This window comes from Aplidium turbinatum, chromosome 9, assembly GCF_918807975.1.
Source record: "Aplidium turbinatum chromosome 9, kaAplTurb1.1, whole genome shotgun sequence".
NCBI classification, from domain to species: Eukaryota; Metazoa; Chordata; class Ascidiacea; order Aplousobranchia; family Polyclinidae; genus Aplidium; species Aplidium turbinatum.
This window is the reverse complement of record NC_137480.1, coordinates 21,863,171-21,889,651: the sequence shown is the minus strand read 5'-3', so window position 1 is coordinate 21,889,651 and position 26,481 is coordinate 21,863,171. Positions and strand designations below refer to the sequence as shown.

Genomic DNA, 26,481 nt, shown 5'->3' with positions numbered 1-26,481 from the left:
AATTTCTTCATTTTTCCGATAACACTGTAAATAATGATGCAATTCCTAAAAAGCTGTCAAAACTCTGGCCAATATTGGAACACATGAAAAACAAATTTTCATCGGTATATATGCCAGAAGAAAATGTCTCAATAGATGAATCTCTCATGTTATGGAAAGGAAGGTTAGGTTGGCGTCAGTATATTCCGTCCAAACGAGCAAGGTATGGCATCAAATCATATGAACTTTGTGAATCAAGTTCAGGATACATTTGGGACGTTTTTGTGTATACGGGAAAGGAGACAACATAGGCTACCATTCAGAATACCAAAGTGAAGGGAGTGTTGGTGCAAAATCTATTCTTACTCTTGCTCATAAGTTGCTAGGACAAGGCTATTGCATCAGCATGGATAACTTTTTTTCTTCTACAAACCTGTTTGACAAACTATGTGAAAACAATACTGTTGCTGTGGGACAGTAAGATCCAATTCAAAAGGCTTGCCCAAGGACCTTATGACTAAGGTACTAAAGAAAGGAGACGTCGAAGCAAGATACAAAGACAAATTGATGGTGCTGAGATAGAGAGATAAAAAGTATGTCCATATGCTCAGTACAACACATGATGCTGAAACAAAGGAAATCTCAGTGCGAGGTGAAACTAAACTCAAGCCGCAAGTTTGCCTTGACTATAATGATAGAATGGGAGGTGTTGACTTGAGTGATGCCTATTTAGCATCATACCCAAGTGCGAGAAAGAGATTGAACAAGTATTATAAAAAAAAATTTCGACACATATTGGACATGGCAACATTCAATTTGTATATCTTGTACGTGAAAGGTGGTGGAACCCATTCTAGACTGAAATTTATTCTCAATTTGATTGATAGACTGGTAGAAGTTTATCACCGGGAAGCACCAAAAAAATCTCGTCGGCCATCACTTGAACAAACGCCTTTGCGACTAACTTCTCGGCATTTCCCTGATATGATACCGCCAACAGCTACCAATCCCAAACCTACCCGTCGATGCCATGTCTGCTACTCCAATAAACAAAGAAAACAAACACACTACCTTTGCAATGACTGTGATAAAGCACTATGTGTTTCCCCGTGCTTCAAAATCTATCACACACAAAAAGACTACTGAGAGACGATTGTTTCGTAATAATATCAATTTTGCTTTGGCAGTGTTTGCGTTGTTGTTTTCCAATAAATTGTGTCCTAAAAATATTTTAGATCTATCAATGTCATGTATTTACAATAACAATGTCTACAGCAACAGCATGAAAAGGAAAAGCGCAATGAAGCGCATCGCACTAGGCTACTGCGCGATACTACACGCCTACAGCTTGCTGCGTTTTGCAAAAAAATAATTACACACTGAGCGAACAGACGCAACAAATAAACGACACGCTTAAAAAAACTTATGTCCGTTATTTAACCCATTTACGGCCGGTATCCTTTTAAAAGGACATCGTTTTGGATACATCAGTATTGCATCATCTTATTTTGATTGAATAATTTTGGACTTGCTAGTAGTTGTTTAGGGTCTGTTTTGGAAGGTGTTGATAAATATTTGCGAACAACGTACTTTTTCTGAATTTTGTGAAAGTTTGAAAATTGTTGAAAAATGAGAAGAGCCGGATGAAGTGAAGTGATGAGGTATATGCATGTTTCATTGCCTATTAGTAATAGATATGAATTATGTCTCTTCATAGTTTGACACTCTATAGTATTGTGCTTCCTACTACACTCTAATTTGTGTAAGGTCTTGCTTCTTTTATTTGTTTATTTTGCTTTATGTTTATTGTTGCCTTTTGAAAGGACACCGGCCACATGGCAACATTTTTTTGGCTGTTTGTAACACTGTCAAAGAATATTCAACATCGTGTAAAAGCAGCACATTGTGCCTATGGAAGACTTAACCATCGTGTTTTCAATAACCATGCTATATTTATCCGCACAAAAATTATGGTCCTCCGGGCAGTCGTTCTATCCACCCTTCTCTATGCTTGTGAAACCTAGACATTATACCGCCATGACATCAAACGTCTTGAAAATTTTCAGCAGAGGAAACTGCATCAAATGCTAGGCACTCGTTGGGAAGATTGTCTCACCACAGATGCAATCCTTGATCGCGCTAGGCTGCCCAGTTCAGAAGCCACTATATTGCAACACTGCCTTCGCTGGACTGGACATGTCATGAGAAGGGACAACGAGGAGGGACAACTAGAGACAGGTAAAAGCCTTCCCAGAAGACCAAAAATGAGATACAAAGATCAGCTGAAAGTCTCCCTCAACCATGCAAACATTGATCTGGATTCATGGAAAAACCTTGCTAGTGACAGATTACTCTGGAGAAAAAGATTTAAGGAAGGCACGGAAATTTTCGAAAAAAGGATACAAAAAGCCCAAGAAAAACGAACACTAGATCTAGAAAAGCTAAAACTACCACGTCCCTACCTCCATACAATCCATACCCTCCATACAATGTGACTTTTGCCCACTTCTTTTCCATCATATACTGGCTTCCAATGCCCAATATGACATCACCATCCAAAGCCAAATTCGATTTGATGACGAAACCAATGCTCGGTCACGAGCTGGAGCCGACGACTGTCAGTGGCGTATACCTATGGTTTGTGCTGCCCGCAGCGGACCATGATTTTGCACCCCTGAACGCATGAAGTAGGAACCAGCAAAATAGAATTAGAGCCAAATCCAATTCAAAAAAGATTTTTACTATGCTTTTTTGTTTACGTTTAAAAATATTCTGCCGCCACAAGCTTCCGACGGGGGGGGGGGGAGACTGCCTACTGGGGGGGTCACCCTCCCACTAGCTACGGCAATGGTTACCGTGAATATAATATGTTCATACAATAACTTTGAAGCGTCCTTCAAGAAAGATCTGACAAATTTCTACCGAAACAAACACCTTCTTATGTTAAGGTATCGCGAGATTTACATTTGACTATGTGGCCGGTGTCCTTTTAAATAGCAAACAAAAAAATGCATTAACAATGCAAAAATCATCAAATTTTTTTAAACTAATTAAAAATTTATGGCAATACAACTTTGTGGTTAAAAAATATTTCCTAAAAAGAGCAATGGGAACTTGTGTCGGTTTTTAATGGGTTAAAATGTAAGTTGACTCACGCACGCAGCCAATATGAAAACTCACGCACAAGTATGACGCTGTTCATGTTTTCTTACATTGAAAGAAAGTATTGTTTACTAAACAAATAATGAGCCAAATGTACCAACCTATAAGCTCATTTTATACAGAAAGTTTTTGTAAAGAATTAAGCGCCGCGATAATATTCGTCAAGTAAATCAAAAGCGGATCAAAAAAACTAACGTAATTATAACAATTTTATTTTACCTTACACTTTGTTAATTCTTTTTGTATGAAGTGTATAGCTTCTAATAAGTATTTTCCTTCAAATATTTTTTGGTAAAAAATAAAAATATTGTTAATTTTGCATAGACACGACTAGACACAGGTGTGATTCAGGCAAGGTTTGTTTCAGTTAGCTTTTGTTTAGACAATTTTTAAACAAACAAGCAAGCAACATGTCAAAGTTAACCTTCCTTTTGGTCATTATTCATTTGATATGCTTGTTATCTTCATCTACAGCTTGGTAAGTTAATTTATTTCAATGCAATTAAATATCAAATAAACTATACGGAATCTCTTGGTTATCTACCATAGTAAATTTTACAAGCTTTAGTACGTGAAACTGATCTAAACAAAATTGTACAGTATGCTTCAATAACATGAATTACCAAACACTTGGACAGATTTAAAATTTAAACAACTAAAGAAATAAAATTTGAATTTATTGTCAATAATGCAATGTAATATATGTAGTTAATCTAAAACAATAAAAACTATTAATACTACAAAAAGTGCTCAATGCTAAGCAAAAAGGCAAAGCAGAGCGAATTACTTTCATCAAGTTAATTTACATAATTCTAGTTAAATTTACATTAGAATTCTAGTTAATTTACATAATTTGCTAGACGGTTGAACTGAAAAGCTCAAACCGGTAACCCTACTTTAAGTCAATCCAACAAAGTCTTGAGCACGAAATTGATCTCTTTCACAAGGCTAAAGATTTGTAAACAAATGTTTTAATTTCAAGTTTATTTCTTTACAAAAACTTTTCGGCTCAACATATCACCCGTATTTTTTTATATAGTCATGCTAGACTAGAGTGACAACATACAAAGGTGACGTAGACACAGAGAGTTTGCTCAACAGATTTTATAACTTTGGTTGCACATTTGTACCAGGTCCTTCATAATAATACAGTATAAATCACTTAAAAAGACACACGACACCTAGGCTACCAAACGTCAGGGGCTGTTTTGTATCTGATACGTTAGATGACATTATTTCAAATGACGTTTTGATTTAACATTTGTTCAACAAAGGCCGGGCAGCCAGGGCTTGTAAAGGGGAAGAAGGAATGACAAAGCACATTGTTCACTACAAAGTTTATTTATTTTTCACGCAAATATGCCACATATTGCTTTTTTAAGAAAACATCATTTAGAAATTTTAATGATTTTGTTCGATTTTGCTTGAAGGAGACGTAGACGATATACGTGTACAGCTTCCAACTGTCAATGGGCTGCTTGGGGAGGTTTCGGATCATGCTCTGCTTCCTGCGGCACGGGCACGCAAACCAGGCATAGAGGGATTGCTGGACATGCAAGCTGTGGTGGCGCCGGTTGCTCCGGCCCATCAAGTTTTTCCCAAGCATGTAACCAACGGTGTTGTCCAGTCAATTGCCAGCTGGGACCTTGGAAAGTAATTGGTGGCTGTTCTCTTACGTGCGGTGGTGGAATGAAAAGCAGAATGAGAGAGGTTATTGTTCCACATAAATGTGGGGGCACTCCCTGTTCTGATGACGACAGATTTGACACAATACCTTGTAACACAGACTGCTGCAGCATTGACTGCCAATGGGGTTCGTGGACTAACTACAACGCATGCCCAGTTTCGTGTGGAGGAGGCAGTCAATCTAGAAAAAGACAAATTGAGCAGCAAGCGGTTTGCGGTGGTGCCCATTGCATGGGCTCAACTACTGACGAACAAAAGTGCAACACAGAATGCTGTCCAGTAGATTGTCGCTGGACAGCTTGGGGTGAATATGGAAAATGTTCTGTATCTTGTGGTGGCGGAACCCAGACTAGAGAGCGGAGTATGGATGTTGAACAAAGCTGCGGAGGTGCTGCGTGCTCCGGATTAGATAGTGAAACAAAACCATGCAATCTTCAATGTTGCGAAATTGACTGTTCATGGGGTTCATGGAGTGAATATGGACCTTGCACTCGTACATGTGGAGGAGGAACCGAAAATCGGATACGATCAATTGCGGTGCACGAAGAATGTGGAGGAGATGCATGTCCTGGATTTTCATTTGATTCACGTGATTGCAATGCTGGATGTTGTCCTGTCGATTGTCGCTGGGGCTCTTTGAGTAATTTTACATCTTGCTCTGCATCTTGTGGAGGTGGAACAATGGAAAGGACTAGGAGCATAAATTCCAATGCAGTTTGCGGTGGATCTGAATGTCTTGGAGAAAGCAAAGAAACAAACACATGCAACGAACATAACTGTCCAATTGATTGTTTGTGGTCTGATTGGAGCGAATGGGGAGAGTGTACAGTGACTTGCGGTGGAGGAACAGAAACGCGAACAAGGAGCATTGATGTTATGGAACAATACGGTGGACAAAAGTGCCAAGGAGATGACAGCCAAACAAGGTGAGGCAAATATTGCATTCTAGATAACGTGATTGTTGGAATATGTTAGTTAAATAGGTTTGTCGCAACACTGTATAAGGAGACTAGTTTTACTTGCAAATGTCATTTAACTTTTCTGGAGTATTAACACTTTCGAAAACATTTTTAATAATATATGGTTCAATGAAAAAAAAAGCTTGATGAAAGTGATACCTTTCTGAAATGTGTACTGTAAACACAAACAATTTTTGATTATCTGAGCTGCTTTAAACAGTAGCTAAAACAATTTGTCAACTTTAGAGTAGGCTAATTTTACAGAGTGTTCTACTCAAAGCTTTTAATTTTTAGAAATTGCAATGAGAACTGCTGTGCCGTGGAATGTATCTGGGATGACTGGAGTTTGTGGACGGTTTGCTCGAAATCTTGTGAGATAGGTCCGATCATATAATTAAGTATTTTACAAAATATCCTAAATTTTTCCATTCCTAACCTTTTTAGATTTGTTGCGACATTTTTTCAACAATTTTGAATAGAGCATTTTTTAAAGGTGACGCTTTTATAAAACATTAGTATTTAATTTGTGCACATTTGGTGCACTTTGCATGGTTTTAAAGACAGTGGTTATCTAAATGTAATTTAATAGTAGTAGACAAATTTGAGTTCAAATCAATCGAAAAATTGCCAAACTTAAAAACCTCAAAATTTATTTGTCACTAGGCATACAGACTCGTGGAAGGGAAATTCTTACTCGGCAAACATGTGGTGGAAAATTATGCAGTGGCATCCGCTTTGAGGGAAGAATTTGCAACGATGTTTGTTGTCCGGTAGATTGTGGGTATTCAGAATGGTCGAAGTGGGGAAGGTATATCAAAATTAATAACAAAGTCTGCTTTTGGTATTCAATTTTTAATTCCAGTGAATCATTTTTTGACTGGATGTATGAATTTATGAGTTCAGCTTTGTTAAAGAGTACCGTAGGTAGAAATTGAACTATAGTACGACAAAACAGCTGACATTTGTTTTACAATTTTATTTGCGTAGCTGTAGCAAAACATGCGGAGTCGGAATTCAAAGCAGAAGCCGTACTGTTGTAAGAGAACCTTTGTGTGGAGGGCGAAATTGTAGAGCAGACCTTATAGAAGAACGAGTATGCAATACTGGCTGCTGTCCAGGTTTGTCACCAACATAAACTGCAAATACATAAAGAAAAAGAAAATTTTATTGTCAACACATAAACCAATGGTATTCAGCCACTGACATTAGATTGTTAGTTGTGTGCGGTAATTATTGCTATTTTATTATATATTTAGCCCTTTGGCAAGGTTGGTAGTAGTACCATTTTTTGGTGTTTACGTACCACAAGTGGGAAAATGTCACATGAAAGTATATATCTCCATGGCCATTCCGATGTACCTGCTGCACTAAAAAGGCCAGAAGGTCGAAACAGTGTGCACTGTCTGCAGTTATTTCATAATGAGATATACTGAAAAAGGAAATATAAATGGAAGTATTGCGGTTACATGTAGTCTACAAAAGGCACATAATCACTTCCTTGTTATACACTGTAAAAACAAGTAGGCTACGGTATTGCTTTTTGTTTTTTTTACAAATAAATTGCATAGATTTATGAACTATGGAACAAGCAAGTTCCAAAATTGAAAAATACAAAAGATGTTCTTAATATACAACGCTTGAATGATTTATGCTTTTAAACTTGAGCAAAAACAATTTTTGCTTTTGTGTCTAGTCTGGTCTATCTCAACACTTAGCTAGAATTATTATAAGCAACCAGACTTAAAGCTCAAATGTGACATTCATATCAACTTTCAGTAAACTGCAAAATGACCAAGTGGGGAGATTGGACTACATGTCCTTCAACTTGCGGTTCTAATGGCGTTCAAAAGCGCACACGTTCTGTTGCTATCCGTCCTCAATGCTACGGAACTCCATGTCCAGAAAACACTGAGGAAATGCAATCCTGCAATAGAATCTGCTTAAATGGAGGAAAGTTAGACAGAGACAAAGCAGTGGCGTATCCTGGTTGGTTGAGCAAGGGAAGCAATAAAACTCGTGAGGGAATAGAGCGTGCCGAAGGCACGTGTTTTCTAGGGGGGTCCGGGGGCATGCTCCCCCGGAAAATTTTTGCAAAATTACACTCAAATAATGAATTATACTGCTTTCTGGAAACACTTTTAGGGTAATTTTTGTATGAAATTTATTAGCAGATAAACAGCTATTAACTTATTAAAGGCAGCTCTTACACACGAACGGGCAAAGGGCAAAAATGCGACTATAATTAGAGAACACCAAAAACTCAGCTACAAAGTCAAGTCTAGCTTAGACCTCACATATCCTGTCTTATTCCAAAGTCTATCCAGCCAGGATAACAGTGTAAAGCCAACATTTGGCTCAAACTTTTGCTTACAAGGCCGATATTATAACCATAACAGTGCCCTAGATTTTCTCATTACACAGCTCACTGGCACAACATCCAACAGTGCAGAGTTGCCAGACTATGAAAAAGTCTTAAAGCCAAAATAATACAAAGAAAAGGCCAAAACAAGGAAAATATTAGACAAAAAAGGCCAAATGGATATATTTACCTGTTTCTAACAAAAATAATAAAATTTACATATATATTTTATAACTTGTAGTGGATTTTAATAAATTGTAGCAAAAATAATTCTGAAAGTAGCCCAAAAAATAGCAAGTTAGCCTATAAAAGTAGCGGATGAGTTTTGATCCGCCACATTACGAGTATTAAACAAGTATAGAACATGTATTGAACAATGTTGAATATGGTTTCATCTGGTAAGGTTACAATATTAGAAAAATATTGATTATCATGCATTTTGAAAAGTTATTTAAAAAAAAACTAATTCGCGGAATTTGGCTAATCTGGCAACTTCGCGACTGGAAGCAATTTTTAAATCGCTTCCAGCGATTAGTTAAAAGAAACGTAAATTGCGAAAACTTTGCGCTGCTTTTTTCCTTTCTTTCAAACTTGTTTCTTCTTATTGCAAAAACGAGAGCAACGGATGCAATACGAATCTTCGCTTCCGTTGGCTTCCAACTTTTTTAAAATTAAAACCGAGTTCAAAATCATACGGGGGGGGCATGAGTTAAAAACCGTTCTAAATCGCATTTAGGTAAAGAAATTACGAAATCGTTTTACTGAAAAATATCAGCTTCTCTTTTTTCAATTTTGACAAGGGAAGCAATGCTTCCCTTGCTTCCATTGAGGATACGCCCCTGAGACAAAGGTTGCTTGTGTAGTTCCAGATGGTCAGGAGCATGCTGCGAAGAAGGTAAACTTGAGCAAGAGAAAAATAAGTTGAAGCGGAATTTACATAACAAAAAGCACGTAAATGTGACAAAAATCTATATTATTTACTTTTTTTTTCATCTATAAAGTATTTGATCAAATCCACGAATTGTGCTAAAGCATCATGTGAGCTTATCTGAATATGAGTCATTTTACAGCCTGTACAAATTTTAAAAACGAATATACTGCAATTGCACCCGGTTTTACGCTTAATCACAAAATCCAGTGTTGGAAAAACGCGTTACTGTCTGTACTGTTGAACTAACTGTGACCCGACCGAAGTGCAAATTCAGACTACTTATACAGATTCAGAAGTGGTTGATTTAAACAAGTTAGTTTTTTGCAGCATAACAGAATAAATCTACTGATGAACGTGATGCCAAATGCCGGCTTGTTAGTTTTTAACATAAACATGCTACACAAGCGGAATTTCCGCCGTCGGTTTGAATCAGTCGTGCACTGCCACGATAAATGAGATACGAAAATGACACATCGTATGATATTATCACGAATAACATCGTGAAAGCTAAACTGGAAAATCTTCAACAATGCGATTGCACGTCCGCAGGATGTCCTTCCAATCAATTGTGTAGCCTATATTTCCATGCATTGGAACAGAATGGATATATTCCCTAACATTATATTAATAACTACCTCAAACGTGCTCAGTGTCACCTACAGTTTAATTAACCGGTGTATTTTTTGCAACAAATTCTTTGCCGTGGTGTAGTTTGGTCAAATGAATCATTCAAAACAAAAGAATCAACTTAATCTAATGCAAAACTAGATATAACCAACGATAACAAATCTCTTACACACTTCTGAAATCAAATCAATAGCTTTTTTAGCATAGCATAGTACCAGATCACCTTTTCCAGTTAGTTCTTCCCACTTTTGACACTTCTGAAATGACTTTATTTATATTTTTGCAACTATTCACATTTCCTCGGTCTATGCTTCTTCTAATAAATTGCGTAATATCTCAATTCATACTTTATGCGTTTCATGAAATGTTTCAAATGAACAGGTGTCCTCAGTATATCCAAAGTAAATAGAAAAATCTTACAATGGATCAACTAACAGGATTTATAACTTTGTTTTTATTTGTTAGCAAGATCTCACAGACATAACATTGATACGTATTTTTTCCTCAGATATAAACGAATGCGAAAGTAACACACACGATTGCCACGAGTATTCTGACTGCGTTAACGAGCCTGGAAGTTACAGTTGCGTGTGTAAAGAAGGTTATTATGGAAATGGTTTCTTCTGTGAAGGTGCATTACTATGTTTGTTGTATTTAAGATTTATTTACAAAAGAAAATATACTTTATGTCCGTTCTTTCATCTGTTGTTTGTTAAAAGCAAATTCAAAAATTATAAGGTTACAAAAACGTAAGAATTTTGTTTGGTAAAATCGCTACTGAATAGCTTTATTTGTTGCTGAATGAGACTCTTAAAACGTCTTAGGCCTTTTATCGTACATTATGATCAACAATATTTTGAAAGCAAAATCATCGTGAAAATTTACAGTAATTACACAATGAAATAATTTTTTACAAATTAAAAATCTGGGTTGTATAAACATTTGCAGATATGAATGAATGTGAAGCTGATAATAATGTCTGTAGTGCTCCATTCATGGCTTGCGAAAAAACTCCAGGGAGGTTCGTTTGTTCCTGCCAAGAATCTCGTGTGCTGGTTGATGGGCGGTGCTTAGGTGCAAATGTGGTGGTTACATTTGTTAACTGTGAAAAATTATTTTCATACTTTTAAATTAGCTGTAACTTTTTAAATTTGAAACGGTATTGACCTTTGCGTTTGCTTAACTACTTTGACTTGTAGACTAATTGATTGAAACTTCATAATCGCAAGTAGAAAATATTTATAGCTATCATAGAACTAAGGATTTGATAAAATAAATAAAACGCCGATTGAGAATGGATCGGTTTTCAATACATTGATTCAGAAATAGCCACCAAAAGTAGCTGTATTAGCAAGAATGGTGATTTAATACTAACGTAGAAAACGTGCATGGTTGCTTAAAAAAAATTGGTCGCGTCGAGCGTGAATGGATAAACCATGCAATTGTTAGAAATGATGTTGGATATAGATCAGAGTGTATGTTAATATTTTCCTGCTATTTCTACAGAAACCGTAACCGACCTATGTGAAAAAGGAAAAGATGATTGCCACGACATGGCAAGTTGTAAAAGTACACTGGGAAGTTACCATTGTACTTGCATGGAAGGTTTTACCGGTGATGGAGTTATTTGCGAAGGTACACTTCTTTTTCAAAGATAATTCACTCCTGTGATTATCATTAGTCATTGATTTCGTTATATCGTACACCACTCGGCTATGCAGCCGACATACTATACTGTGTCGGCTGCATAGCCGAGTGGTGAGAACACTGGAACGGCAATCGAAAGGGCGCCGGTTCGACACCGCTCAAGAGCATGCGACTGTGTCTTTGGCAACACATGCATGCCTGAAGGTGGACACGAGGATTGGCTTCCTTGCCTTCCCGTCCACTTAATCCAAATCTTCAACCACCAGGTGTAAGCCTGGATACGACAAACAATTGATTTTGTTTGCAAATAACACAACTATCAATACATCAACAATACAATAGCAATTGTCAAGCAGAAACATTTATCGTTTGGCCACATAATGAGAGCCAAATTACTGGAAGACGATATCATACTTGGTTTGGTCAGTAGAGGAAATGGCCGTCACAAAACGATATTGCTCAACACAGTAATAATCACTGACAGCGGGATGGGCATGGAAAGCTGAAGGAGGTTATGAAGAAACGAGAGCTATGAAAAAGAGTGATTTGAGTGACAAAGAGTAGAGGAAAGAATAAAGAACAAGAAGAATCAATACAATTTGTGTTTTTTTTTGCTCTGAACAAATGACATTGCATACCAGTTTAACAGAAGCTACTTTAAACATGCGTTTCAATCAGGGACCTCAGAATACCGGGACCGCTCACTGGAGAATTTTCGGTGCTTTAGTGGCCACTAGTAGGGTAAAAAAAACACACTTGTTTTTGAGAATTATGAATGTGATTCTTTGAGGTCGATAGTGGTCTGTTGTTTGCAAGCAAGTGATGAATCCTCATGATGTGTAATGTTATTATAACTACAAGCAATAACGTGGTTCTCGGTTTAAGAGACTTAGCTGAAGACTAATTGCTACCCTACTGACTGAGAGATGACTTTTAAGCTTATGATTTTCAAGCTAACTTAAATCTGTTTCTAGCTGTTTCAGTGGCAAGTACTATTATTACTTCACTAGCTGGTACAAACAGGTTATTTTAAGCATAGATTGTAGTCATGGTCATCCCTTTCACATCAGCAATAAACATGTGTTGGGGTGGGTACCGTACTGTTTCTCCAGTTCTGGTAAACTTCCTAATAATTTTGTAAACTTTTGATCAGCAATGTTGCCTTTCACCTATCAGGCTACATACCTTAGAAGTTTTACTCCAGTAGACTATACTTTTTTTGCAGGTTCTCATAATGGTAAAGTGATTTTTTTTGTACTGTACCGGTAGTCAACTTATATTTAATTGCAAGGTTTTAGCTGTTTTTTTGGTTAAACTATCAATGTCGCTGTGCAACAATAGCAATATCAAGTGAATTTAAGCATTACAGTTAGGCTACACACTACAAGATATAAACAGTGCACTTTTTTCTTCTCCTCTCGTCCTTTGCTTTAAAAGGGAAAAAGAATACGTCATAACCAGTCAAATAGTGTTTCAGATTAAAAGACCGGAGCCGGTCAAATAGCCACTGCCTTCAATATAGGCTATATCACTAGCCTAGGGTTGCCATACCGTCCGGAAAATTCCGGACATGTCCGGAATTTAGTGTTAAATTTTGCGTCCGGAAGGAATTTTAAAAAATGCTCAAATGTCCGGAATTTTATGATGGGCGTTTTGGGAGAATTAGAAATTTTTTTTCTAGAAAATTTGCTCAGCCAGCTCATTTTACTGCATCTGCGATCGTACTGTGCAACACTGCCATTTTTTTTAATACGAGGTTGTACGAAATTATGATGTAACAGAGCGTTTGATTTATCAATGATGTTTACCACTTAGAACTTTATGGAGCTTTGGAACTTTCTTGAACTTATTGACCGTTTGTGCTGAATCAGAATTGGTTAGATATAGATCACATGCTGCGAAAATTACTAGAACATTCCAACACAGGCGCGGATTTAGGAGTTTTTTTTGGGGGGGGCCAGAAAATTTGAAAATGAATTAAAAAGTAAGAAAAAGAAAAAACAGATATGAACAACCAGTGGCGTAGCCAGGAATTTGGGGGGTTTGACGGCCGGCGGGCGAAGCCCGACGGCGTGTTTGCCAAAGGCGACACCCAGCGGCGGGGGGTCTGGGGGGCCTCCCCCAGAAAATTTTGAAAAATTACTTTGAATTTGGTGCATTCTGAGAGCATTTTCAACAAAAATATGGGTATAAATATTCCTGTGAAATAGTGCTGTCCGGTGGCATAGCAAAAGGATAAGATCATGTTTTCTTCGGCATTTTTTCGGTATTAAAGCTAAGTCTCTATGTTTTCTTGTTGCTAATTCCTGGCTGAGATGTTTGAATGTGGTTTGGTATTGGCAAAACTCGCTCTTTTAATGCAGTTTCGCTTAAAATTAGGCAAGCAATTTGTTTTAGAGACATGGAGACTGAAAGCATCATTCTCAATATCGTGACGTCACACGTGTGCCAAAGGGGGGTTGTAAGTCCGCTGTGGGACTAATATCAGCTGTTTAGAAGCATATCAAACCATTCAACAATTTCTCACAAAATTTCGGGGGGGGCCCGGGCCCCTTGGGCCCCCCCCATAAATCCGCGCCTGTTCCAACAGACTATAAAAGCAGGCGATTTCGCACATATAATCAGAGATTTACTTGAAATGTCATAGAGGAAGCCTAGTGAAATTTTGATATAGAATCCTTGACTAATTTTAATGGCTAATAGTTCGGTAGCGCATATATGGTCTCATGAAATAGTCATGCACTGTCCGGAATTTTGCTTTTTCAAATATGGTAACCCTACACTAGCCTATCAGTTACTTTACATGATTTTATTAAGTTAATAATTTGGAAGTGGCTATTTTTCCACAATCAGGTGTTGCCAGAGTTAGGATTAAAGTTAGGAAGGGTTAAGGTAAGGGTTAGAGTTAGGAATGAGATTAGGGTTTTGATCTTCCCAGGACTAAAAAAATTTCCAAAATACAAGTATTTGTTTTCAACAGCTTTAAACTTTTCTCAAATTAGGGCAGAATTCCTTATCTGGCAACACTATTGAGGCTATTATTACACTATATAGTGTAAATATAGCCACAGCCTAATAATTTTTGCTTAATGTCTAAATAAATATATACAACTAAGGATAGTGCTGTTATGCCAGTGTTTAGATACCATGGTGTTTACTTGCTGTATTCCGAAATGTAAAACTGGATATAAAACAACTAAACCAACCACCACTGAAAAAATCAGATTGTTTAAATTTCCAGCTGGTAAAATTCTACAACGAAAGTGGATTAGAGCAATTCCTCGTCAAGATTGGAATCCAACAGAAAAACATAGAGTGTGTGCAAAACATTTCAATAATGATGATTTCATTACCACTTCTCATTATACAAAAAAGAGTCGAAAGATTACTCGCAAATCTGATAAACTGCAACGGATACGTTTTTAACCTACGGCTGTTCCACATGTTTTTTCTGTGTCTTCCTAAGTATTTATCTACGCCTGGGATCCCATCTCAACCTGCATCTGCAAGACTTAACTTAGGAAATGCAGCAATAACAAAAATGAGTGAAGATCTGTTACAACAGGAAACATTTAATGATTTTGCATCATTCCAGCAGAAAGTAAAGGATGAACCATTGATAAGTGGGTACATTACAATAAAGAAAGACAATTGTATGCAATTTCATTACATGAAATGCTCAGGGAACTTCGTTGATGCTCCACAGTTGCTGGCATCAGTAATTATTACTGATAGTATGGAAATTAAAGCATGTAGCTGTATGTGCAGATAATCATGTTTGCAACAGGTAAGCTAAAATATGTTCTTATATTGATACATGTGCAGCATAAGAAATTGTTGTTTAGACAATTGACATTTTTGGTGTGCAAGAAATTAGCTTGCTTTGGCAGCTAATGACAGTTAGTTGTCGCTAATCTGACCACACTCTTTGTCTTTAATCTCAATGTAGAGTTTGAAATTTTTTGATAAAAATGATTTAACTTAGTGACATTTTTTCTTTACAAAAACCTATGAGCAACTCACATTTGTTTCCGGCTTTGTGCAAAAGTGAGCTTGTTAGTGACACTGCATTTGTATATTATATATATACATAATGTATATACAGTATGTGAAAAGATTTGGAGTTTTAAATAACAAATGTGGAGTTAAAAAGTTTAATTGCATTTAGAATTTCTATCCTCTAGAGTGTGGTGTTCATATGGTATGATTCCAGTGTGGTTTGGCATTTTGGTTTTGTCAAAGCAGTGTGTTGCACTGCTTTTAATATTTGGTGCATACATAGCATCATCCGATGATAACAGTTATAAGCATAATTTTAATGCTCTTTTTCTCTGTGTGGGTTAGTTTGTTATGTTATGGTAATTTATAAACTGTACTAACTACTGGTACTGGTGTATGTATATTATATATATATATATTTTTAGGAAGCTTTTTGTGGACCTTTGTGATGGGAAGTTGTCACACAACATTGATCACCCAACACGGAATGGAGAACGTTTGTTTATTTTATTCGACTTTACACACAACTTCAAAAACATGTACAACAACTTTCTTAACAGGAAAGTAATGTATCTTCCCACTGTTGACCATGAACAAATATTGGGTGAAGCCTGTTGTGCTGAATTCTCAAACACCAAGAAGCTGTAGGCCTATGCTCTGGAAGAAAATAAAACTCTGAAAATAGCCTACAGCTTGAAGAAAGTATCATTAAATCCAAGCAGTATAGCACGAACTTCTCAACATGCTCTGGGTAAGTAGATAGGCTATGTTTGCTATACCTTGGTTACCTGTTTATTTCACTAATAATTATGGATATAACAAACTTTATATTGTACATAGACATAATTTAATGTATTGTCAGTTAAAATAGCGGTTACTGTGTTATACAGTACCAGTGCTGTATTTCCATAAAAACAGCAAAGTTTTGTAAGATAGCAGCTTGATGTCAAGCCTTCTTGGTAAATGACAACCTCTGGTTATATGAACAGGTTTGTGCTCTTTTTACTGCATGATTAATTATTGAATGACTATATAATTATTAATTAGTTAATCATTAAATTCCTTATCCATTAAGTTTGTTGTGAACAATTCAAAAGAGCTTCATGAATGAAAGTTCAGTTCAGTTCAGTTCAGTTGTTTTTTTATTTCTGACCATCATATCAACACAATACACATCAACATAGCAAAGGTCAAGAAAAAGGTAGAAGCGACAAAACGCGAACGTTAAAACGTGCTTGTGATCGAAGTAAGTTATTGAGTTGAAAAAAATTTGGCACGGTCGCAACACCTTCAGAAAAATTTAAGATATAAAGGGAAAATTAAAAAAATAAAAAATGTTACAAAACAAATAAACATATAGCCTATAGGCTATAACTTTATTAGCCTACATAACTTTAGCTGATATATTGAAGATTTGTATGGACAGTTGCTATGAAGATCGGCCATGGTGCGTTATCAAGAGTGCTGATGGTCGTAAGGGGAACACGTCTTGATGCGTTTAGCTCATAGCAAAGAGCAAGGCAGGCAAAGAAAACCCCACAAAGAAATCCTACCACGGCAAAGCCATTTCAAGCGCAACGCACCAGGCCTTGCACGACTCACAAAATAGATAGGCTATAACTTGACGACATGAAACAATGACAAAAATACAAACTAGCAAAAAACAACATCATCATCTTGCGGAAATTCAATTATACCCAGGGAAGTTATGTCTTAAAGATATCAAGCGTGCTTTGATAAAAGTTGCGTTGATAAAGCGATAATTTTAGACCCCAGTCAGCTAAACTCGCCACTTCCACACCGATCCAACGTTAGCTAACGTTGTATTAATGCAAAAATGACAGGCATCGCCAGCTGGGATGTAGTAGTGGTATGTCCCAGTAATATGATAAATTTGGGTTACCGTATGTTTTACACGTTAAACCATATTAAAGTGACAAAAAATATCCAATTTGGCATATTACGTTAAAAAAAAAAAAAAAAAAAGTATATTATACCATAATGTACTTTCCAGATGTATTCAGTGAATCCACTGCCAGTGAATCCACTGCCCATGCAGACTGCTCGGTACGTGAAATTTGTGCACAACATAATTATGGAAAATCATGTCAGTAAAAGTACCATATAAAGGTAAGTCTTGTTTCTGAATTAAATAGATACTGTCGCTAAGAACAGTCACACAATAGTTATGGTTTTTAAGCATTTTTTTAATCTGGCCAGAACTCAAAATCCAGGTCTGGTATATCCCTAATAGTGTCTACTAAAGTATATTATATTATACACAAAATAATTCTGGCTATTTTTGTTAGATTTAAGAAAAAGAGACCAAATGCATATGGAGATGAAGGTAGTAGATGGTGAAAATGATGCTGCATTGGCATACTTGCAAGAAGCAACACAACTCTTAAAAGAATGGCAAGCATCTCATAGATCTGGACTTACAACCGAAACCTTCACAGCGTGCATGCAAACTATGGGGGCACTCCCTGAATTAACTCGGCATTTGCAAGATAAACACAGTTTCCAGTATGTTCTGTCTGGCAAACTAATATCGGATCCTTTGCAATCATCAGTTTAAGCAGAGCCACAATAGTGGGTAGATTGCTGGACCTACGTGCTCCGTTGAATTCTGTTGTTTGTACTTTGTATGCTTGTGATATTTGTATGCTTTGCTACCGCTTATTGGTAATATAGGCTACTTGTGATAATCTCTAAAATGTGGTCTGACGAAGTGAGTTAAGTTGCCCTCAAATCATCAAAAAATAAATGCGGTGGATCAGCGTTATGTATTGACCTCTTAGAACATTAATTTAAGAGAACATTAACAAGTTTGCTGGGTTTCGAAAATCTACCCTAGTGTCCGGGGCAAAAACAAGTGAGCCATCCCGTACTTCAGAGATCCCTGGTTTCAATGCTTAACCCTCGAATGACTGTAATATGGTTTGAAGTGACTTGGCGGACACTTTCTGTTTTAAAGGGGTATTAAAGGAAAAACCTGACTTGGCGATTTTCCACGTTCTTTGTGTTTAACATGCTACCATAAAACGATTTTCAATAAAATTTTGCCCCATTGCGGTCTGACCACCATTGTGCGCGTGCTTTTGTCAGAGCTTTCAAAACGAGATTGGCCTGAGCAACGAAGCGTGCGACTGTAAAGAACGTCATAAAGTCTACGTCATAAAGTCTAGCAATCAACCGATCACGCAATAATTGTTACTGCGGGCGATTTGACTGTAGGCTATGTATGTATTTACATCAAAACAGCACATTTTAACATCAAAACAGCAGACAGTTTGCTCAAAACATCAGATTGGTAACGTGGTTTTTGTTATTGCTGGACTTTATGACGTATTCTTGAGCTGTGTTTGCACGTTTTGGTCATTTTGAAAAAAATGAAAATAAATGAAACACTGGACTTTGGGCCTTGCCAGCGCCATTGAAAACAAATTTTTTTGGGTAATTGTTTTTGAAATGTATTCTTGAATGTTCAGTTTACTCATTTTAATGCTTAATTCCGGTTTGAAATTTTCCTTTAGTATGCCTTTAATAACTTTAGCTATATAACAGTTTTTTCATGGTGCATCGATAGTTTAGCAGCAATTTTACAGCTAGCAATAAACTTTGTTCTATTTTTATGCAGTTTTTGAAATAATGTTTTTTTTGTTAAAGTACCTCATGAATGATTTTGTTTATAACGTAGGCTATGCATACGGTACCATTTTGTTTCTATTTATTTGTGCTATATTAAAAAAAAAATTTTACCTATTTTTTTTCAGACATAGATGAATGTCAGAGCGGACAGCACTGCAATGGACCGTTCATGGGCTGTGAAAATATTTACGGAAGCTTTGTTTGCTATTGTCAACAGTCACTGAAACTGCTTGATGAACAATGCGTAGGCAAGTAACTATTGAACATGATTGGAGTTTTTCTGTATATCAGAAGATTACAATAGTGTACTTTTATTCTATACCAATGTAGTTCACATAAGTCGTAAGATTGCAGACCACCAAAGTAATATGTAAAGAGCTGCTTTAATATAATCTGTAAGTTTGTTTTGTTTTGTAAAACAAAACTTGCAAGCGAGCAGTCAAAGCCAGTATATCGGTGTTTAGATAGCAAGAGTTTTTGTCTCACACGTCCAAACAAAAGTCATGACTAATGTTTTAAGAATGCTTCAATAATAATAGAAGAGCAACAAATAAATGTGTTTTATTCCACAACACGCATGACAATTTTATCTCGCATCCAAGACGCAACCAAGTACACAATATAGTTTACAATTTGGGTAGAGAGGTAACTCTTTTAAACCATAAACAGACATAACTCAGCAACAACACTACATCTAACATTATAAAAACAAAAAACACAAAGCGAATGTTTTCGGCTCATCATACAACTCTTTACTAAAAGCGAGACAGTTTCTCAAATGTTTAGATTTGACCATATTATTTTTGCTGTGATACTATATGATTCTTTAGCATTTCTTTTAATATGTATTTTACTTATAGGCTTGAAAAGGGCTGTATGATTAGCCGAAAACGTTCGCTTTGTGTTTTTTGTTTTTATGATGTTAAATGTAGTGTTGTTGCTGAGGTATGTATGTTTACAATATAGTTTGCTTGGCAATGTAAATGTTTCAAGCGCAGTAGGTTACATGGTGAAAGATTTACTGAGCAAAAATTATTATATTTTTACAACATGCCTACATGTACATTATGCACAATTTACTATTAATTAGATCTACATGTTTTAGTAATAATATCGATCTATTGCACCACATCACCATATAGAGCGTAGTTGTATACTCATACACTTTTTTTACGCTTTAGCACTTTTGTTACACTTTTTAATTTAAGCCTATTATTTAGTAGTTTATCTTCAAGTGTCTTATTTTTCTTAGTTTTTAATTAATAGCAAACAAAAACACATTTTATTTAAATATATTTGCATCTTTAAAATCCTATATTAAAACAATCTTTTAGAACCCGTGGAACAAATTCCATGATCTCGTTTTCCCACATCATTATCGGAACAATCGCAAAAGGATTGTTGTATGATATTATCGCATTGTTGTATAACAAAGCATTGTTGAAGAACGCATTTCTCTAAACTTCCATTGTTTAATCTGCTTGATTGTATTGTATTTATTTAAATTAATCAATAAAAAGACGTCACCATAATTTTGAATTTATTATTCTGCTTAACAATATCTACAACGGTTGTTAGTCAGTAGCCTACTTGAAAATAAAAGCTAAGTCATCAAAACTTTTGCTCTGCGGCCTTTTGCAATTGACTCTGAAAGGTCAAACTGACTAGTTTATTTTTTAAACTTCAATTCAGTCACTTCCTTTCAAGCTTTGCAGTTTGCATGTTACAATTTTAAGAAAGGAAAATACCTCTTGACATTTCATAGTTGGTGCTGCAATGTTAAAAACGTCACTCTTTATTGAAATTGTTTGACTTCAAGAAGTTATCCTCTTGATCTTTCTTTTATGATGCAAGTGCGTTGCTTGCTTGTCGAAGCTTTAGCTTGATTGATTGGGATGGTAAGGAAGTTGACCGTTGTGTTCATTTTTAGCCCTCATTTAAACGTCTTGCCAAGACACATACGGGTCTGCATGGTTTGATGCTTGTCGAAATGACATTTTCTTCGGTGTTGGAGGAAACTAACAAAGTGTTTTAGTTATGATGTTCTATGAAATTGTTAGGGGCTCAACGACTGTATAAGTGCATGAAACTGGGAGAATTGAGCTTTTGAAGAGACTTTCTACGTTCGAGAATAATATTTTTCCAATCAATATTCATGAGATAAACAAATGCAGTTAGACATTATTATGTGGTTGAATGAGTTTCGCTTTTAGCAGCATGATCGATGCTTACTTCACAGTGTAGATTCAAACGATCTGTTAAAGCCTGATGCTGCGGGTTGTTTTTGGCAATGCAATATCAAATTACACTAGCTTTCGGAACACAGTTCCCTAGTCATGTGCTATGACGAATGGTGTTGAAGTCAGTGAGTGGTTCTTTAAAGTGGCTCTTTGTTTTAGCTTGAAGCTGCCGGCTGGAGCTTTTGTGCTGTTAGGCGTTATTGCTGTGAAGTTTTGTTGGATCAGTTGATTAGTAGATTAGGTGACATAGTTCTTCCCTTTCGGCGCGGTTGTTGATTTTAGGATTTTGTCTGCTTATGAATATGGCCTCTTTGAAACGTAATTGTACCGCGTCATTTTCTCTTGCACTAATTTTAAATTCAAAGTCTGCGTGGCATTGTTATTGGTGATCAAATACCGAACTTTTATTCGAGCTGAGATGTTCTTTGAGGCGGGAGTGGAGAGGGCGGATCGTGCTGCCTATGTGCTGCCTAAAAGTCAAGAAATCTCATAATCGCAGCCTCAGTGGTTTTAGAGATATAACTGTTGATACAAAAAAGTTGAATTGACAGCCCCCCCAACCTTCAAAGGGTTAAGGCTGAGTTGTATGCATGGCACAATCGTTTTAAAGCAAAGAGGATGGTAAAGGTATTTATGCAGTAGTCTCAACTGTCAATAGCTGAATAGCATCACTCTGCCGTGCACCTAACAACATGATGTAACAATATGCAATGACATCACAACATCGTAACATGATGTGCTAATACAAAGGTAAAAGCAAAACTGTGGAAATTATTATGTCAACAATAAGTAGATGTATGCCAGTGATAAAAAGAGATGTCTCAGAACATATGGACAAACACTAAAAACTTTCAACAGCAATCAACCAATGAAAAGTATCAGCGGATACCTGCACTACAAACTTTTCAAAATATGAACCTGACGTATAAAATAAATGATTTGCCGTTGTTGCAATTGGCAGCATCTTCTTGAGTTTGAGGCCAGCGCAGGTCACGTTGTTATATCCAGGCAAAACAGCCAATGGATTGTGTTGTGTGTTCATCGATCGTTGCCAGGTCCACACATCTATCCCAGTGTCGGTATACAAAACATTGGTAGATAATGTGGTATGCAGTTAATCTGAGCCACATCCACAAGATAGTGAGTCGGCGAGGCCCCATTGAAACATGTTACTATTGAAACGGCCCACCCCAGTTTGCAAGCGATTGAGCTTCACCCATTCTTTCCGAGGTAGTTCTGCTCCAGGTGGACAAGTTCTGCACATGACAAGAAAAAGCTTATCATAGCTTGCCTACAATGAGACGTAATGCAAACATGTGCATTGCCATCAAAGCAGCATTTTGCTTGAACTAATTGCTAAATAGACAAGCTTGATAAATAATTATTTCATTCTATTAGCTTAATTTTACTAATGAAAACAAATTTGATATTAAAATTGATAATGTTCACAAAATGACGCAATGCATCAATGAACCAAGCAGTTATCGATGATCGTGAAAAGAGCCTCCTGTTGTTCACCAGTCATCAAATATGTCTACAATTCTTGGGTTATTTTGTAAATTGAAATTGATTCCTTTTACTAAATTTCTATTGTTGCCCCGTGTTAGGATCTCTTACACGTAAAAAGACTTTCGAAGGACTGATGACGTAGTTTAACTCTATCTTAGTACGAGCTGCTGTCGTACGCGGAAAGCACGTCACGGGCTATCTTAGTCCCTTGCTAATTAATCGCTAATAACGAAAGCTAAAAAAGTCACAGAGCCAAAATATTTTACAAGATAATAGCCATGTCCATTGTGCGCATAGAAGTTAAATTTTTACCCAACAAATTTATTGAAATAAATTGTTTGAGATGAAAAAACGTCAGAAAGTCGGTTTTTATTCTAATTTCCCGAAAATAGCTTCAAAATTGAAATTTTTCAATTATAACATAGAATAATGCTAAACTAGACAAAAATTACTTTTGCTCATAAATACAGTATAAGGCAGTTATAGGCTTTTTTATATTTCAAAGTAATTGCACTAAATGAAAAAAAAGAGAATTTCGACACTTTAAACCCTGATTAACGTAAAGTCAATAGAGGATCCGCGTAAAGCAGATACAAAAAAATCTAAATTAGTGAAAAAAATTGAATGCAGTAATATTGACGACCTGACCTAATATTGAAAGTACATGTAGTTCAAACAGAAATACTTTAAAAGGTCGTCAATATTACTGCATTCAATTTTTTTCACTAATTGCACTAACCCAGGGTTTCCCAAACTGTTTTGGGCCACAGACCACTATTTGTGAATCTGTTTATTCGCGGACCCCCAATACAAAGGTAAAAATGAATAAAACCAATTTTTGTTTATTTAAAAAACTGACAACATCAATGGGACGGATGGGATTGCTTCTTATTGCATAAATCATCAATTCTCGGAGTTATTCGAGAACAGGTCATTCTGGGGTGAAATTCTTATCCCTTGGACTTCCCAGAATGCCCTTGGGCAACAAACGTATTCCATCCCCGGTTTGTCCCCTAAAAAGTTCACATGTAGGACTGCCTCCACGTGGCGTGAACTGGAAACGTTAGGCTAATTCTATGGGCTTAACGGCTTAACGTCCTATCCTACTCTGTTGCAATTATTGAAAGTATTTTTAATTTCTTGATGTTAAATAATTTCTAGATGAATGCTATACTAAATAAAGCTTCCATTTGCATTTACTATTATCAAGAGGAACAATCGTACCCACGACAGAATACAGCATAACCATATAACTGTCAAACGTTGGAGCAAATCGAAATAGAAGTGTGTAACATGGATAGGAAATGTGAAAAACTGAATTTGGCGGACATATTGGATTTGAAGACGTTATAATTTGCTCACGCTGTCATCATATGTATTTCTAGTGTTTTATGACATGAACGAGGAATAAGCTTGTTGAAATATGATGAAAATTGGGCAAGTATTGGCAAAGTTAGGGTGAATTTACTGTATTTTCAAGCAAAGTTGGCGGCCATCTTTGATTTGTAGATTGAGCTTCATCAAGACATTAAATTTTTTTTTCACAAATGTGTTTTTCATGAACAAAAGCAACTTTTTAGGGGCTATGTTTTTGAATTTTGCAAAAAAGTTATTTTCACACCAGCCTATTCATTACTCTACCAAAAAATAATGTGTAAACTTATGCTACAATTACAGTCATAAGTCACCGCAACATTTCAACGTATATGAGCAGTCCTAAAATTCACATAGTTTTAATTTTCGAATATGCTCAGTGTGAATAATTTTACGAAGTGAAACCCAAATTTTGAAACCGTGCCTTAAAAATTAACAGAGATATCACTCCTAAAGCATGAGAAGAATCGACAGCTCCCCCCTCCCCCCAAACTGAGCAAGACTACGTTTACTTGCTGAACATGAGTTTAGCAGCTTGGGCTCTTTAGTTTTTAATAAAACTAACCAGGCATTCAAACCATTTTTCTTGAAAGAAGAAGTTATTTCGCAATAAACTAAAAAGAAAACGGTAGCGATATTGTTGACAAACACCGGAAAGTTTAAAACTCATTAGCGAGAGGTGCTTCTCTTTCGTGCTATGATCAACTAACATCCTGGAAAACAAATTTTCAAACAATAGATTCCTGTCAATTGATTCGTTTCAAATGCCAAAACACTTTGTTCAAAAAAAGTTTCCGTATTGCGCCAAGACATTATAAAGGTAAGCTGGATACAAAATTCAATCATATATGTTATCTGTTTCGAGGCGAAAATATTTTGAAAAAATTGAGTGTTCTTGTTCGGCTCAACTTTTTTCTGCTTAAAATTTTGTCTAAATAATTTTGTGATTTAAAATTTTCTTCAAATTAATCAACATGCAAATTAATTTAGAGCAATGTGTGGAATCATATAGAAACTCATCTCGTTTCGTGTTAAGAATGTTATGCAAGAAAATTGTTAAAACATCTACAGCATAATCAAGTCATCCTAACAATATTGTAACTTGTAGATAACTTGAAGTATTGATCTTGGCATTTAAACTACTTCTTAACGCAGTCCACTAGTATGCATAATAATATCGCGATAAAATTGCAGCTAAACACATCTGGAAAATTGAAAAGTTTATCAATTTTTAACCCTTTGAGGACTATAAACTTTTGAGACATGTTTTATTGAAATATTGATGATTTTTACTACAATTTTATCACTTTAAAGAGGTATTTGAAAAAAAATTAATATTTTTTTATTTCAAATAGAAGTTACGCTGTGGTGCATATGTGTACCATTGGTCCTTAAGGGTAATGTGTTTAGCATCATTGCTGGTATGGTTTTACACAGTGGCTGCTGGTGCTGTTTGTGAGCAGTGGGGCTGCAATGAATACTGGAGGGGCAAAGCCCGCCACTGAGTTCGCCGAAGGCGAACGACTTCGCGGGGGGGTCTGGGGGGTCTCCTCCCAAAAAAATTTGAAAAATCGCATTAAATTTGGTGCGTTCTGAGCATGTTTTTACCCCAAATTTTGAAAAAATGCATTCAAACTTTGTTGAAAAGTTGATATTCCAAAGCTGTATTTTAAAAAAACCCAACAGTATTGCTTTGGAGACAAACTTTACTAGTATTGAGCTTAGTCTTGACTAGCCTAGCCGTTGCATACAAGGTTCAAGTGATTTTGAGATGCCCTAGGCTGGACTAGCACTTCCTATAACCTGTTGAATACCCTAACTCTACAGCTAACACTTCTACATTCATGGCTCATCGCTACTCTGCGAAATAAAAACTAACTTCAAAAAGTCTGTAAAGTTATTTGGTTAGGTGGGACTGTTTTCAGAGGCTCACACGGCGACGACGACGAAAATCATAATTGCTTGTAAATACAGTATTGACATAATTCGCGCCAAATTATTGAAAAATTTTTAACCGGAAGTAATGCTATCAGTTAAATTTATCTTTGCATGTAGGTCTAAAATACATTCCTAAAATATTGAAGTGTTATTTACATTAAAATTTCACAACAACAGTCTTAATTTTTATGTTTTTCCCACATCACTATATCCCTCCATTAGACTAATAGAATTTACCCTTCAGGACCTTTGGTACATATGTGTACCATAAAAGTTTAGCATTGTCTAGCAACATTTTTTTAAATTTTTTTTAGGGTTTTACTGATTGCATATGTCAGATTAATCACTAAACATTGATGTAGAACAAAAATTATTTTTTTTTTACATTTTTGTCTTGTTTTGTTGATCTTTCAAAGTTTA

At 36.2% G+C, this 26,481-nt stretch overlaps 1 protein-coding gene and 1 long non-coding RNA gene across 2 annotated transcripts; both read left to right on the top strand.

Annotated features, from left to right (window-relative positions):
- The first annotated feature begins 4,842 nt into the window (after positions 1-4,842).
- Positions 4,843-20,602, top strand: LOC145776792 (coadhesin-like). Its single transcript, XM_082588017.1, has 9 exons — positions 4,843-5,753; positions 6,081-6,166; positions 6,450-6,594; positions 6,774-6,904; positions 10,212-10,334; positions 10,652-10,777; positions 11,210-11,338; positions 19,126-19,248; positions 20,335-20,602. The coding sequence occupies exons 1-9, from the start codon at positions 4,843-4,845 to the stop codon at positions 20,355-20,357; spliced, it is 1,797 nt and encodes a 598-aa protein (XP_082444143.1). The 3' UTR covers positions 20,358-20,602.
- Positions 17,023-18,470, top strand: LOC145777634 (uncharacterized). The gene is made up of 2 exons (XR_014290339.1): positions 17,023-17,479; positions 17,659-18,470. It is a non-coding gene; the product is annotated as an uncharacterized LOC145777634 (long non-coding RNA).
- Positions 20,603-26,481: the final 5,879 nt, after the last annotated feature.

Coding starts and splice junctions, on each gene's coding strand:
- LOC145776792 (XM_082588017.1), top strand. CDS start 4,843: ATGAGAGAGGTTATTGTTCCACATAAATGTGGGGGCACTCCCTGTTCT. Junction 5,754..6,080: donor GGAGATGACAGCCAAACAAG/GTGAGGCAAATA, acceptor TTTAATTTTTAG/AAATTGCAATGAGAACTGCT. Junction 10,335..10,651: donor AAATGGTTTCTTCTGTGAAG/GTGCATTACTAT, acceptor AAACATTTGCAG/ATATGAATGAATGTGAAGCT.